The sequence below is a fragment of the Delphinus delphis genome, chromosome 1 (genome assembly GCF_949987515.2).
Source record: "Delphinus delphis chromosome 1, mDelDel1.2, whole genome shotgun sequence".
Taxonomy (NCBI): Eukaryota; Metazoa; Chordata; class Mammalia; order Artiodactyla; family Delphinidae; genus Delphinus; species Delphinus delphis.
The window spans coordinates 74825649-74842678 of NC_082683.1; the positions used below are offsets into that span (position 1 = coordinate 74825649).

At 36.8% G+C, this 17030-nt stretch overlaps 1 protein-coding gene and 1 long non-coding RNA gene across 3 annotated transcripts in view; one reads left to right on the forward strand and one right to left on the reverse strand.

Annotated features, from left to right (window-relative positions):
- LOC132433679 (uncharacterized) overlaps positions 1-16951 on the forward strand; it is a 72821-nt gene extending 55870 nt beyond the window's left edge. Inside the window, exons 2-5 of one of the 2 annotated variants that reach the window (XR_009521193.1) lie at positions 4433-4519; positions 5163-5236; positions 9504-9583; positions 13184-16951. This is a non-coding gene — a long non-coding RNA (uncharacterized lncRNA). The remainder of the gene's footprint in view (positions 1-4432; positions 4520-5162; positions 5237-9503; positions 9584-13183) is intronic. The other variant, XR_009521194.1, reaches the window with a different exon arrangement.
- Positions 1-17030, reverse strand: part of COL24A1 (collagen type XXIV alpha 1 chain) — a 392309-nt gene that overhangs the window by 3439 nt on the left and 371840 nt on the right. Inside the window, exons 56-59 of the mRNA XM_060024757.1 lie at positions 10291-10356; positions 9481-9649; positions 3759-3868; positions 963-1178 (exon numbers count right to left, since the gene is read on the reverse strand). Coding sequence (XP_059880740.1) covers positions 963-1178; positions 3759-3868; positions 9481-9649; positions 10291-10356 — 561 coding nt within the window. The remainder of the gene's footprint in view (positions 1-962; positions 1179-3758; positions 3869-9480; positions 9650-10290; positions 10357-17030) is intronic.

The window sequence follows — 17030 nt, forward strand, 5'->3', positions numbered from 1 at the left end:
CAAGAGCTGTTTATCTGAAAATGAAATGTGAAAAAGTAAAGCACCCTAGAAATGGTAAGAGATCCTAAATCATGGGCTTCATAGTACACCAGAACAGGAAACCGAGCTACTTAAAGAAATTAGGATGTGTGTAAAGTGATCAACCCTATACTATATAACAGGAGTCAGCAAACTCTTCTGTAAAGGGTTGGATAATAAATGTTTTAGGTTTTGTGGGCCATACAGTCTCTGTCACACTTGCTCAACTCAGCCATTGTAGTGTGATAACAGCCCTAGATAATAAACAAACGAATGAGTGTGGCTGTGTTCCAGTAGCATATATGTACGAAGACGAGTGCTGGGCTAGATTTGGTCTGTGGATTATAGTTTGCGACACCTGCTCCACAACGTAATGTTTTAAAATTATAGACTCTTCACTATTATTTAATTTTAATAGGAAAAATGGGCTGTGATTCAAATACAGATTTGTAGGGTCAGTCAATCTGCCATTATGCCCATTATTTGGTATCAGGTATAGGGACTGACAAAATGAAATAAAGCTGACTTGCCTCTATAACCTGCCTTCCATGATGTAATGAGATGCAGAATCACAGTGCTAAAAATATAGGAAAGAAATCATTTGTCTATATGCCCTATCTGCCATCTGTCTATCTATCCATCCATCCATCGATCTATGATATAATTATTTCATATGGGGAATAAAAATTAAATTTATGTATTAACACCTGTTTTGCATATAAAACTTCACGGATGAACAATGGGTGTGACAAAAGTTGATATGATATAAGCAAATAATTGACTCTGAAAAATGTACGGTTATTACACATCAGGCACGTTAAAACTTACTACCCTTCTGTATCTGTGGTTTGCAATTAAAGTCTTACTCATTATATTAATTTTATATAGTTTTATCAATTTTACGTTAGTTATATTGAACAATTCTAAAAGTGACATTCCCTTACCTTGCAGTCATCTGAAAGCACTTTAGGTTCAAGTAGAGTGTTTTCTTCGAAAATCTGGCTATTCCATCCCTTGAAACCAATAGTCAATCCTGAGCCACTTGTCTGAGCACTTGTCCACACTGGAGTGTTTAGACAATGAATGGTGATGATATGGGTGGCTTCTGAGCTCAGTAAATGAAGGAAGTTCATCTGGACTTTTCCAACTCCAAACTCCAACTAATGTCATTGAAACAATATGCAAGTTATAAGATATGGCAATTGAAAGCCTTACAGTTTGGGGAAACCTGAAGAAAGTCTTTGACAGGCCAGGGGTGGGGCAGGGGGGAATCCCTGATTTATAGCATTTTCTGATTTCCACCCCTATGGTGGGAGTTGTAAATACTCCCACCATGGCTGGTTTTAGGCTATCAAGGTAATGTCATTAAACATGGAGTTCACAAGAGACATTAATAATAGGCTCTCCTGAGCAGTATGAGCTGGCTTTAGCATACTACTAGGCTACTAGATATGAACAACAAAAAAAAAGGAGATACTTTGCATAATGTTATTTAAGATGCATTAATAATTTGTTGTTGATTATTGCTTAAAATTTTTTCATAAAAATCTGAAATTCTGTCTATACTTTCATTTGAAGATTTATTTTTGAGTTTCTAAAGATAAGTTAAAAGTTGTATTAATAAATTGATTAATTTTAACTATGAGAGCCTTTACAGACAAAGACAGAATCTTAGTCTTTGTGTTGCCAGCCCCTAATGCAGTTCCAGTCATACAGTGAGTCATCAGTAAATGTTTATTGCATGAATGAATGAATGCGTGAGCAAGTATTTACTAATAAAGTGAACGATATAGGGCAACACTGGAGCAAGGAAGTATGACTGCACGTTTTCTAGGCTTGAACAAGGAAACAGATTTTTCTATAGCTTTAGACATCATCATCATCACCATCATTATTATTTTAGCATTATTCAAGCATGGGGATGGTCATAACATAAATGAATAGAAGTAGTTCCTACTGAGGAATTTATGTTAATCTCCAAACACAAAATCAGAGAAATATCAGTTATGAGGTAACAGAGAAGGAAAAAAAATAAAATGACAACAAAAAAGCAAAACTTCAGGGAAAGAGAGGAAAGGCAAAGGAAGAGTATAAAGATGAAAACATGGAAGGATCATCATGAGGAATATTAGAGCTGAAGTAATTCACATTCCTTCATTTTGCAGATGAGAACCACAAACCTGTGACGTATGTAGCCTTTCTGAGCTTTAGTTTCTTTGTTGGTAAAGCTGGTATAACCCCGACATGACAGGGTTGTTATGAGGATGTGAGGTGCCCACTGTCATTTAGCTAGCACAGCACCTGGCACAGAGTGGGCTCTCTGGTGGCTCACAGCATCATTCCCCAGGTTTGTAGGGGAAAAGAAATTAGAATCCAGGTTCCAGATTGCAAGTCTGCTGTTCTTTCCACTACCTGCGCAGTCTTTCTCAGGTTGCATTTATGGATAGGAGAGATGGGAGAATTGATTCAGCCAAGGAAAGAACTGGAGTGCAGCTCCTTCATTTGATCCTGTCTTCTTTGCACACCAGTCTCCCCTTTTCTTCCACGATAATCCAAATAAAAATCCTGGGCTGGGGCTTCCCTGGTGGTGCAGTGGTTGAGAGTCCGCCTGCCGATGCAGGGGACATGGGTTCATGCCCCGGTCTAGGAAGATCCCACATGCCGCGGAGCGGCTAGGCCCGTGAGCCGTGGCCGCTGAGCCTGCGTGTCCGGAGCCTGTGCTCCGCAACGGGAGAGGCCACAACAGTGAGAGGCCCACGTACCGCAAAAAAAAAAAAAAAAAATCCTGGGCTAAACCCAGGGGAGTGAGGATGATCGTGCATAGTTTGGAAGCAGGACGATCATGCTGCTCCTCATTAGTTCCACAGATCCCATAGGAACATAAGAATCCGCCCCTCCTCTGCTTTGGGTAACAGTGGTGAATGGCTATTGAGATGAGCTGGTGAAACACCCTAGTTAACGAAGGGGAGCGTTTTAGGAGGAGAGGGCAGTCTAATGATAAGCAGCTGGGAGGGACTGACACACTGCATATTTTAGCTGCTGCCTTTCTGTGGTGGACAAAACACACAATAGGTCCGTGTATCAGTTCTTTGTCAATGAGAAAAGTTCTTGGGAAGGCCAAGGTAGTTTAACCAGAAAAAGAAAGAAATGCAGTTTTAGTTTCTTCAGTACATGTTGTAGGTAGAACTAAGCTTTAGGGTTTAGAAATGCTTGGTATAATATCCAGTGTTACATACCAAACTAACTTTCATTCATTCTAAACATTTGGTTTATAGAATTATGCTTGTAAGAAATTTTAAATAATATCCAGTGGATGTTTAGGAGAGGTTTTTTTTTGTGCCCAGTCACCAAAAATAGCAAGCTTTGTGGTGAAATTCCTCTTTTAATCATGATGATGTCTTTTTCAGTAAAACTTAAGGTAACTGATTACTGAGTACAAACACTGCAGCTGTTTGGGAGTTTTCTAATGAATGCATGTGCATAAAAACATATGTTTTACATTTTTAAAAGGAATTTAAAAAGCATAGTCAGTAGAGTAAGCCAAGCTAAGCCAGTCATAAAAATACATAATCAAAATGTCAAGATTTAACAGGATTATTTTTTAAAAACAAAACATTTCTTCCTCATATATGGTAGAGAATATCTTGCTTCCATTCATAAAACTCATAGTTATTTAAAATGAAAGAATTTTTAAAATCACTGTTTACTGATAGTGGGCAAGTACTAAATTCAAAACGTACCTTTGTCACAGAGACAGGAGATAAACATGTCTGACCACCAGCACTGAAATTGCAGAAAACCTCAATGGCATCTGAAGGGCATCCAAGATTTGGATCAATCCAGTATTTTCCTATTAATTTATTGTAAAACATAAAGATATTTAAATGCCATGCTAAAATATATTTGAACTATCCTTACAGATCATCATGATACTTTCAATATATTTTTTCACGCTTTTTCCTTTTAAAAAACTTAGATTATAAAGATATTTACATTTAGTCAAAGAATGAAAGCTGCAAGCATTATGTAAAACCAATACTGAAAATACTGTATTTTTCACGTACCTATCAATTTAAGGGCATTTTATAATTTTAATAAAAAATAACCGAATGGCTGAATCTGTTGCTTCATTCTATAGATAAGCGCAGCAACTTTAAGTGAATTGTCTAAAGTTACATAGTTAATAGAAAAGTTGAAATTAATATAGGATATGTGTGTATTTTTGTTCTATGTCATTACAGAGCTTAAAAATGAATATATATATTTAAAAAACAGAAACAACGTCTTCAGTCTCCCTGAGGAAAAACATATCTTTATGTGTAATATTGATAATTAAAATAAAAGGAATAAACATTTTTTTGTTTCCAGAAGAGAAATGTGCAATTAAATGGTTATTTTTGTGCTTTCTTTTCAGATCTGTAAGTGGAAAAAACTGAAATCTCTACAGCCAGTGTAAGCCTGCCAACCTTTGCCTCCATTGAGTGCCCAGGAGAATCAAATGGTGTGTAAAAGACTTCAAGACATATTCAGACTGAAAAGTACTGGGCTAGCGTCTTAATTCCGGAATAACAGGCTCAGAATACTGAAATAGCACCTTATTCTAAACGCAAAGGGCAGGAATTTTTGAATGAGATGGCCCTGCCTTCTTGCATTAAAAAGGCAAGACAATCAAACAGTCTTTGTAAAATGTCATTTTCTATAATAGGTAGAAATCCTTGTTTGTTCCATTCCTATCCCACAGCAAAGATTCCTCCAGCTCATCCTGGGCTTCACCTGGTGTATCATTTTAGACTTCCACAACATCCTCGACTATTCTCCCCTCTACTATTCTACTAATTCTTCAAAGGGAAGACTTGTTGAATTGGTACTTCCAAGAGTAGGGGACTGTCACAGACAGTCCAGATAGCTGGACTCCATCCCAAGAGTTGCTGAATCATTAAATCTGGGATGGGGCTTGAGAATCTGCATCTAATTCTGGTCCACGGACTATATCTGGAGAATCACTGATCTATTGAAATATGGAAGAAAGGGGTGAAAAAGATCCTAATACCACCTCCATCCTGTTTTTTCCCATTTCCTCAGAATGTTGAACATTTTGTAGTTTGTAGAAATTATAGCTGGGTTTCTGTTTTTTTTTAAACCAGGATCTGATCCAGGCTTACAGTCATATCTTGATTCATCATCTCTTCTCTTTCAAGAAATAGTTTCCTACTACTATGTGAGTGAATATATTCTTTATAAAACGTTTTCCTTCAAGCAAGGTCTCATTGTTACATGGGGTGGAATGCTTTGAATTCAGGCATTATGTTGTACAATGGTGAACTGGTAGGGGCTTCGTATTTTTTTCAGGGTATGCTGAGCTACAGATAAAGCACTATATCATAATACGTCTTTTATAGGCCTAAATGCTCTAACTCCAAATTGGCTCTCTTCTGAGAACACTGCTTCCCCTGCAGCTCTTTCAAGTTCTGCCACAGCCTCTGTAGCATTGTGCCTGGGTGGGGAAGGGATCTTTCTTGCTCCTCGTTGCCACTTTCAGACCGTTCTCCCCACTTTCTCCCTAAAAACACTCCGTGGTAAAATTGCTGTCATTGCACTATGTCACCTGTTACCTCTTCCTGTTGCTATCACCAAATTTATTTCTTTGATGATTCTAGCTATCACTTTCAGAAAATCTATTTATAACCTAATTCTTGGTGATTTTCACATCCACATGGTTGATATTTGCAATACCGACTTCTCAGTGCCTCGAACTCTCTCCCACCGTTTTTGTACCCTTCTCCTGTCCTGTTTACTTTAGTCATTAACGTATAAGGCCATACCCTAGTTTTTGTTATTACCTACAGCTAGATCTCCTCCATGATTTCACCTCTTTTCTCATTCCAGCTCATTCCCTCTAGTGTTCTGACCCTAATAATTCTTTGATCTCATTAGGACCTACTATCCATTGATACTACCACTTTTTCATTGTCCTTCGTAATCATGTGTTCACTTCTCTTCCTGCCTAGCTTAAAACCCACAGTCCTTTGCTATGATCATTTCCTTAGAGACTTCCTTAACATTCTTGCCCTGCCTCACTTCATTGTGCTTGTCTTATAAAATCCCAGTCCTGCATAAATCCAGTTTTGTGCCTAATCTGTGCCTGTACCTGCACAACTAAATGTGCCTAGAGAAAAACACAACTCTGCTGACTGGCCTCACTTTAAATTTAAATGTTTGAAAGGCTGCCAGACAGTACTACTATGTTTCCCTAGTTCATTTCCTCTGTCACTTTCATAGTTAACCATTTGAAACCTCTTCCTATCCTCTCAAGTTAACTATACCTTTCCTTCATTCTTATTCTTGACTGATAACCTTTCAGTTTCACTGAGACAACTAAAGCAAACTGAAGGAAACTTACATAAGCTCCCTTTATGACCTTTACCCATCTATCTGTACTAGCACACATGTATTCTGCCTTCTCTCTCATTATTGTGAATAAACCGTGTTCCTAAATAAGGTTTACCTTGTCCGTTAAACCTTCCATTTCAAATTTTTCCTCTCTTATTTTTTCTTTCGAGTCAGCTTCTGTTGTCTGCTGTTTCTGCCAGTTCTCATTTCGTGGTGTTTTGTCAGCTTGTGTGCTTAGTTACCATTGATTGTGTGCTGGGCACTACATTTGAAAAATTATTTGTGGAAATAATTTGAGCCCTAGGATGATATTATCTTTCATAGAAGAGTTTTGTTTGTTTCTATCAGGTATGAGGGGCTACTAGCAGTCTGCAATCATCTTAATCCAAGTTCACAGTTTGAGATTTTCTGAGCCATCTTGACGATGTGAAGCTAGGCTGCAATCTGTACGAATATCTTTTCTTTCCGTTTACTTTTACTCTTAAAGTGGAGCCCTTTGAAAGCCTAAGTCCCCACCTTTTGTGGACTTCAGATTCCAACCTTTGACCAAAAGCACTACTCAGTTTCTGAACACACCCAGGGCAAAAGTAGCTCTAAGTATGTGTTCATCTCTCTGCTGTCTTTTTCAGAATATTGGCTTGAAAGTCCCTCACTACTTTGTCAGTATTTGATGCTTTTAACTTAATTTTCAAAACGTTTCGTCAGGCAAATTGAATTACCTGCTTCATTAATGGGAGTGGAAACTCTCCAGCTCCACCATTTTCTCTGAAAACCTGATACAGTTTTAACTGCTACCATTCCTCTAAACCGCTCTTGCGAATATCATCAAAGACCTTCCCGTTACTAAATCTAGTAGCCTTTCTCAGTCTTCACCTAACTTGACATCGACCCAGCAGATCGCCTGCTCCTCAGGCAAACATTTTCTTCACTCCACATTCATCTAGTTCTCCTCTTATCTCAGTGATAGCTTCTTCTTAGTCTTCTTCGCTAGTTCCCCCTCAACTCCCTGACCTCTGTAAACATTGGAGAGCTCTAAGGCACAGTTTTTAGAACTCTTCTCTTTTCTTTATTTATCTGTTCTTTAGATAGCCTTAAACAGTCTCAGGGCATTGGATACTGTTTATATGCAAGTGACTTCATAAATTTTACCCCTAGCCAGGACCTCACACTCCTGAGTAGCCAATGACCTACTTGACATCCTTACTTGAATGCCTAACAGACATCTCAAATTAAATACATCCAAAACCGAACTCCTGATCTTGTCTCCAAACTTGCTTCTCTATCTCTTTTGACAGCAATTCCACTCTTCTAGTCCCTTAGTCAAAAATCTTAGAGTCATCCTTTATCATTCTATTTCTCTCATAACCCACATCCGAATTACCAACAAAAAACTGCTGGCTCTACCTTAAAACATATCCAAAGATTTGACCATTTCTTATCACTTCCCCACCACCAACTCTAGTCCAAGCCATCATCATCTCTTACTGGATTATTTCAATAGTCTTCTCAATGTCTCCTTCTATCCTGTCCTCATATTTGCAGTACAACACCCAGAGTAACATTTTAAAAATTTAAGTCAAGTCACGTCATTCCTTTGCTCAGAATCTTCCCGAGGCTTCCCATCTTATTCAGTAAAAGCTGGAGTCTTTTGAGTAATCTATAAGATCCTGTATAATCTGGTTTCTTGACATCTTTCTGACTTCATTTCCTACCATTCTTCCCCTTATGCACTTTCTTCCAGTCACGTTGGCCTTCTTGCTAATAGTAGAACATGCTAAGTACACGCTCAGGTTCAAGGGCCTTGCGTTTGTTCTTTCTTCCTGGAAAGCTCTTTCCCCAGATTTCCTGTGGCTTGTTCCCTCACCTCCTTCTGATATTGCTCAAATGTCACTTTCTCAGAGATGCTTCATCTACCTACTCTGTTTACCACTTCACCCCCCACCCTACTTTCTGTCATATCCCCTCTTCCCTGCTGTTTTGTGTTTCTCTACTGCACTTACAATCTCCTAGTGATGAAAGTATTTTTGGGCATAAAGACCTTTCTGATACCTTACGAGCCATACCACTTAGCTATTTCTGCTATGAGGAAGGCAGACCTTGAATTAGATTTCAGTAATTTGTATGTCCTGTAGTGTCTTTGTTCCTTTCAGTTCTATAGAATTGCATTTTTATACCCTCAAATATGGGAAAGAATCAAATTTGAATTATTGTAGGCAGCTATAACTGTAAATATTATTTGTTTTTGTGATAATCTAGGGCAGGAAATATCTATAGAAGTTAAGCATTTTATTAATATAAATAAAATGAATATTTTCACTATACTTTATTCTAGAATGGAAGATGTTTTTGGACAAACATGTATTTATACATACATATGTATATGTGTATGTGTATAAAATAAAATATGGACTACTATTCATCCTGCAGAATTAAATAACTTAGTTATTTTCAAATCAGCATATATGTCATTGTGTGTTAAGACTGGAGTTTTTACCAAAAAATGATAACTACTAATATTGATTGTACAGCTGACCAGGTAGACCCAATAGAAATTAAAATTAAATGACATGTTGTAGCAGACAGGGTTTCCCCTACTTATCATCAGATAGTGATGGTTCTTCCACTTGCTTTAAACCTTTCCTTGATGGTTCTGTTTTTGCACCTCTGGCTAATGGATTTGGGGTATCAATGTGAGGATGAGAAAATTCCAAGAATGACAAGCCACTCCATCTTTATAGTCACTGATACTGAAATGAGGCACTTAAATTCCATTTTATGTAAAAACTAATTATAGAGGGTGTGGTAGAGAGGGCTCTATGACCTCTTCATGTTGCCATAAGTCAGGCTGTGCAGTGGAAAACCTTTTGTAAAGTGAACCCTTGAAAAAGGATACTTTGACCTCAGAAACATGTTTGCCTCTTTGAGTACGTATTTGGTTCTTGATGTTAAAATGCCTCTGCCAGGGATTTATCAAAAATGATAAGGTTTGGAATAAATACACCGCAAATCTCAAACACACTGAAACGATGAAGCAAAATTAGATATCAGAGTTTAAGGAAACCAGTAACTTACCATCTGATACTTTGTGTTCACAGTTAAGCAAATCTTTGCAGATTCGTGCTGGGTTATCTCGTGTGCCAAGAGGATTCCTGATGCTGTGCAGTAAATTGCTAAGGTAGTTCAAGGATTCGAATATCTCTGCACTGTGGTCAATTAAGGTCACTTCAGTATTCTGGTAGCTCTGCCAAGTCATTGTGAGAATCATATTAGCAAAGAAGCTTGGAGTAGTCATTACCAGCATGTAACCCAAATGATCAACACGGAGCAAGGCAGAAGAAAAATGTACTCCTGTTGTGTGCAAGGAGTTGGGAGCAGGATGTAAAGAACAGTTTATATTTAACTATAGGCATATTTGTATGTTTTATTAATCTTGATCCTAATAAAAGCTTAAATTCACACTCAAAAGTCTAGTTTTCAAGCTGACATAAAACTTAATTACTATGCCTACTGCATAATTTGAAAAAAAACTATATTATGAATAAACAGAGCTTAAATAGGAAAAAAGAGTAGTGATGATAGATAGATCCCATTTTAAGAAATGGCTAACTTCATTTAACTGTTTCTTCTATAGTACCAAATTCTTATTTTAAAAAATCCTTTAACAATATTATATTTTTGTTTTAAATGTTTTCCTTAAAAAACATCTGATGCATATATTTCTGTTTATTAAAATTGCTTACTTTGTCCTTAAAATTTTTTTCATTACTTTTAATCTCTTTTAAATACAGGCTTTGAGATAAAGTCACATTTGGGCCTCTGAAAAAAATTTCTGTTTAATTTGTAGATTGAGAGTGCTAGTGTAAATAAAGCCAGATATATTACCTCCATCTGTAGGGCAGTATGTGATTCAATCAGGGCTTGAATAGCAGCATTGATATCCATTTGTTTCTGTGTAAAACAAAACCATTTGAGATCAGCAATAAGATCAACACTGAGTGCTCTAAAGTAAAGCCTATAAATTCTGAAAGCACTGCTGTTAAAGTATACTAGACTTATTATCTAAAAGGGGTTTGTAACTCTTATGGTTAGACAGATCTTGCAAGTATTGCCTGACTATCCGAAAGGACAATATGCTGCTTTCATCCAATCTCAAAAGTCTCCTAATTAAAACAGGACCAAAGTCTAGAGTTCTCAAATGAAAAACTATTTGTCTCTGCTGCATGAAAACACACAAAAAAGTTACTCACATGGAAGAAGAATGAAATATGATCCCCTCAGTTAATAAATTGTAAAGTGAAGAATAAATAACTGTAGTAATTTTTAACAGTTACATTCTTGGAAGGAAAATAGAATAAAATATTACTGTCCTGAGGTAGTCACCACATTAGTTTAATCTGATACTTCTGCGGTCTTAAAAACAATTTCTGAAGTTGGAAAAAGTATCATTAGTCCCAAAAGAAATAATACATCATGAATCCAATCTCCTCCTGCATTTAATAAAATATATTTTTAGAGAAAGACCCAACCTAACCATTAGTAAAAAGTCTTTTCGTATTTTATTTTTTAAAAAGCTTGGAAACTAAGAAGCATGAGTTGGGAGAAAGTTCTGTGAAATGGCATCTGTGTGAGCAAATCAAGCGATCTAATTTCTTTCAGAATGATTGTACTGCTGAGATATCTTTTTACTTGGCAGCCCATACAATAGAAACTCTTTTCAACAGATCTCTCATAACTCAGGGTTGGTAATTTGAAAAACTATTTAAAATGATGGGACAATCAACAAAATGTACTCATCTTTGCCTCAACATGTGGTTTTCATATTGGAAAATACTTGACTCATTCTGCATATGTACACTGCCAAACACATATTGAGGAAAAAATGGTAAGCAAACAATACAAAACAAAACAACCTTGCCCTTGTAGAGCTAAAGTTTAGAGGTCGATAAAGGCATTAATCAATCTCAAAAATACACATTTACAAATTGTGATACGTGCTATAAAAGAAAAGTGCATGGACCTATGAGAGAAATTACGGAGTATGAAATCTGGGGGATATAAGAGATTTGGAAGGACTAGATCAGCATAGGCTTCCCTGAGGTGGTGATATTTGAGCTGAGATCTGAAGAATAAATATGAATTGTTAGGAGAAGGGCTGGGAGAGCTTTCCAGGCAGAGGTAACAACTTTGCACAAAGGCAGTGAGATAGAAAAGCATGGCCTATTCAAGAAGAAGAAAGGCTTAGCATAAAATGTTCTGTGCAGATTAAATAATTCTGACCATCATTCTTGTGAGAATTGGCAGACTTTGGACATGGGTCACAAAAATATATTGGGACTAAATATGGGCAACTGAATTAAGTAGTAAACAATAGCCACCTTTATATTTTCCAGTTTGTGGTTAGGGCTTTGATCTTAGAAAAACTAGCAATAAGCAGTTCTCAGGCACTTCAGACTCAGGACCCTTTTGTACTTTTAAATATTATTAAGGGCTTTAAAGAACTTATATTTATGTGCATTACAGCTTTTGATATTTAACATAGTAGGAATTAAAATATAAATTTTAAAACTATGTGTTAATTGCCTTAAAACAATAAATCGATTATATGTTAATATAAATAAACATTTTTTTAATGAAAAATAACTATTTTCCAAACAAAAAATTAGTGAGAAGAGCGGTACTGTTTTACACTTTTGTACATCTCTTTAATGTCTGGATTAATAGGAGATAGCTAGATTCTCATATTTGCTTCTATATTCAGTCTATTAAAGTGTTACTTTAGCTGAACTGTATGAAGAAAATCCAGCCTTAAAAAGATATGTAGTTGGAAAAAAGATTATTTTAGTATCCTTTTCAGATAACTGTGGATATTCTTCTTTGATATTCTACCAGAACTTGATAAGTGGTAGTTTCTTGAAGGTTAGTTGAAATGTGAAATCTGAAACCATATCTACAATGTATCTATTTTATATTCTTTTATATTAAAATCTATTGATCTATCTTAAACTTTGAAGAATCATTTACCAATGCATGATTTTAGTAAAAATCATGATTTTGGTTAAAATCATGCATTGATCATTGGAAAATAACGGTTCATGAAATAATGCAGATTTTCCAAAGACTGACACATTTCGTTATGTCATATCAAAAGATTACATTCGTTAACATCATCACCAATCTCATCAGAAAAATGTAAGTACTGGTAAGTTGTCAAACTTGTAATAGATACAAGCATTCCTCAATTGTTATTGTTGCTTGAAATTTACCATTGGTATCAAATTGTCAGTTGTTTTCCTTGAAATGACAGGCTCACTTCATTCATTTTCAAGAAAATATCTGCCAAATACTCATGTCTGAATAACATTATCATTCTGTCAAGTAAAAATGGTGTTCCATGAAAAAAGCAGCTAGTTCAGTTTGCAACTGAAACAATTCTACAAGTGCTTGTATTTGAGGCAACCATTGTACTTCAATATGCAGAAATGCTTTATATGTTCTTCCATTTCATCACACAGAATATTAAAAAGATGTGTACTAAAGATTAGAGACCTAGGAGACAGCAAAATGGTGGCATAATGACCTCCCAGAATTCTCTCTTTTATAAAAGCAATGAGAAAACTGGAAAAAAAATGTAAGAATGAAGTTTTTCAGAATTATAGAAATTAACAAAATGCTTGCAGCAACCTGGGGAGCATTTATGAAAAATAGCTTAATTTCAGAAAGGGCAGTGAGCTTTGTAAAGCTTTAATCTGTCCTATTCCCATGCCTCTCTTTCCAGCTCTGTGGTAGCCTTGAAAACCAACAGCCTGCAATCGCAGTGAAAACAAGAAGCCTGGAAACCACAGGAGGGAGCAGAATGGGGCTGGAGTTGCTTCAAAGCCTTATTTCCAGCGAAATGTCATTATTTGACCTTTCTGGTGGTTCCCTTAAAGACTTGCAGGACTGTCTTTATTTTACCTGACTCAGAGCTCACTCAGTGCAAAAAGTCTTTCTTTCCCAAGGAACATTAAAAAAAAAATTTAGATGGAATTGTTTAACTTTGTGGCTACTGGAAACATTAGAAAACAGTCGGGGCAAACAATAGGCTAAGAAAAGCTAGGGAATGAGATGTCCATAGGGATTCTAAAAAACTCTGACATATTCCTGGGAATCTAGAAGTCCATGTCCATGCATAGGGCTGTGCACATGATCAGGAAAAACATAAGAAGGCCCTAAGTTCTGTCTTCTGGCTGACCTTCAGGCTCTGTGAAAATAGGAAATTAAAACTCGGGTATAGTTGTCAGTTGCCTGGCTGAGCACTGAAGGAATGCTCCAACATGCTCACAGAGACCCTTGGCAAAAACTGGGAGACTTCCTGGTTCTGGCATTTAAGGAAATCTCTCTCCAATCCTTAGCTGACCACTAAGCTAACTGAGTAGAGACTTTAGTGGTCACATATGTCAAGGAATACAGACTTTATACCTTTAGGAAAAGTCACTAAACAAACAACAAAAACAACAAGTAGCAACAATAAACACTGAGGCTGGGGTGAAGAATTTGACTTCCAGAGATGCCATTTTATATTATTCAAAATGTCCAGTTTTCAAGAAAAAAATGACAAGACATGCTGAGTAACATTAAAGTATGACCCCTATACATGGGAAAAAGCCAAGCAATCAATAGAAATAGAAATTGTCCCTGAGAAAGCCCAGATGTTGAACTTAGTAGACAAAACTTTAGCTATTTTAGGTATGTTCAAAGAACTAAAGTAAACCATGTCTACAGAACTAAAGGAAAGTATGAAAAAGATGTCTTACCAAATAAAAAATAGAAATTATAGAAAAGAACCAAGTAGAAGAAGTTTTGTAGTTGAATAATAACTGAAATCAAAATTTACTACAGAGGCTCAACTGTAGATTTCAGTAGATAGAAGAAAGAATCAGTGAACCTGAAAACAGTTTATTGAGATTATCCAGTCAGAGTCATATAAAGAAAAATGAAGCAGAAAATGAACAGGCTCAGAGATGTACAGGACATCATAAAACATACCAATGCATGAATGATGGGAGTCTCAGAAGAGAAGAAGAGAGAAATAGGGGTAGAAAGAATATTTCAAAAAATAATGGCTGAAAATGTGCCAAATTTGATGAACAACATTAATCTCCACATCCAAGAAGCTCAATGAATTCCCCTAGACACATCATAATCAAACTGTTGAAAGCTAAAGACAAAGAGAGAATCCTGAATGCGAAGAGAAGAGTGAATCCTGAATGCAAAGAGAAGAGACTCATCATATCCAAAGGATGAGATTTTTCATCAAAAACCATAAAGGTGAGAGGCAGTAGGATGACATATTCAGAGTGCTGAAGGAAAAAGACTATCAACCAAAAATTCTATATCCAATAAAACTATCCTTCAAAAAGGAGGAAAAAAGATATTCCCAGATAAACAAAAGCTGAGGTAATTTATCATTAGCAAACTTCCCTAGAAAAATAATAAAGGGAGTCCTTTGGACTGAAATAAAGGATACTAGGCAGAAACTTGAATCCACATGAAGAAATAAAGAGCACTGGTAAAGATAACTATACAGGTAACTATAAAAGAGAGTATAGATCCCAAACAGCCAAACAATCTTGAAAAAGGACAACAAACTTGGAGGTCTCACACTTCACTTTCAAAACTTACTACAAAGCTACAGTAATCAAAACAGTGTGGTACTGGCATACAGACAGACGTATAGACCAATGGAATAGAGTGCAAGAATAAACCCTCACATATATGGTTAAATAATTTTTGAGAAGGGTGCCAAGGCCATTCCCTAAGGAAGGAATAGTGCTGGGAAAATTTGATATCCACATGCAAAAGAATGAAGTTAGACTCCTACCTACATCATAAACAAAAATTAACTCAAAATGGATCAGATAATTAACTGTAAGAGCTAAAACTATAAAACTCTTGAAGAAAATATATGGGAAATGCTTCATGACATTGGATTTGGCACTGATTTCTTGGAGATGAAACCAAAAGCAAGGTAAAACAACAACAACAAAACCCTGATAAATTGGACTACATCAAAAACTTCTGTGCAAAAATCAACAGAGTGAAATGGCAGCCAAAGGAATGGGAGAAAATATTTGCAAATCATATATATGATGAGGGATTAACATTTAGAATGCATAAAGAACTCCTATAACTCAACAACACAACAAAAATAAGCAACCCAATTCAAAAATGGGCAAAAGACATTTTTCCGAAGAAGATATGTAGGCCAGTTTCGCCAAAGAAGATACATATAAGCCAATGAGCACATGAAAAGATGCTTAACGTCTGTAATCATCAAGGAAATTCAAGTCAAAACACAGTTATCTGCCACTTCACACCCCTTAGGATGGCTGTTATCAAACAAGCAGAATATAACAAACGTGAGGGAGGATTTGGAGAAATTGGAACCCTGTGTACTATTGGTGGGAATGTGAAATGGTGTACTTGCTATGGAAAACAGTATAGCAATTCCTCATAAAGTTAAACGTAAAATTACCATATGATCCAGCAGTTTCACTTCTGGGTATATATGGAAATGAATTAAAGGCAGGGACTCTTTAATCCATATGGAGTTAATTTTTGTGTATGGTGTTAGGTAGTGTCCTAATTTCAGTTTTTTACATATAGCTGTCCAGTTTTCCCAGCACCACTTATTGAAGAGGCTGTCTTTTCTCCATTGTATGTTCCTGCCTTGTCATAAATTAGGTGGCCATTACGTGCGTGGGTTTATCTCTGGGCTTTCTATCCTGTACCATTGACATATGTTTTTGTGCCAGTACCATACTGTCTTTTTTTTTTTTTTTTTGGCTGCGTTGGGTCTTCGTTGCTGCTTGTGGGCTTTCTCTAGTTGCGGCAAGCGGGAGCTACTCTTTGTTGTGGTGCTTGGGCTTCTCATTGCGGTGGATTTTCTTGTTGCGGAGCATGGCCTCTAGGCCCACGGGCTTCAGTAGTTGTGGCACGCAGGCTCAGTAGTTGTGGCTCATGGGCTCTAGAGCGCAGGCTCAGTAGTTGTGGTGCACGGGCTTAGTGGTTCCATGGCATGTGGGATCTTCCCAGACCAGGGCTCAACCCCCTGTCCCCTGCATTGGCAGGAGGATTCTTAACCACTGTGCCACCAGGGAAGCCCCATACTGTCTTGATTACTATAGCTTTGTAGTATAGTTTGAAGTCAGGGAGCCTGATTTCTCCAGCTCCGTTTTTCTTTCTCAAGATTGCTTTGGCTATTCAGGGTCTTTTGTGTTTCCATACAAATTGTAAAATTTTTTGTTCTAATTATGTGAAGAATGCCATTGCTAATTTGATAGGGATTGCACTGAATCTGTAGATTGCTTTGGGTAGTAGAGTCATTTTCACAATGTTGATTCTTCCAATCCAAGAACATGGTATATTTCCCCATCTGTTTATGTCATCTTTGATTTGTTTGATCAGTGTTTTATAGTTATCTGAGTACGAGTCCTGTGCCAAATGTAAAATAGTTAGCTGGTGGGAAGCAGCAGCGTAGCACAGGGAGATCAGCTCGGTGCTTTGCGACGACCTAGAGGGGTGGGATAGGGAGGGTGGGAGGAGGGCTCAAGAGGGAGGGGATATGTGGATGTATATATGCA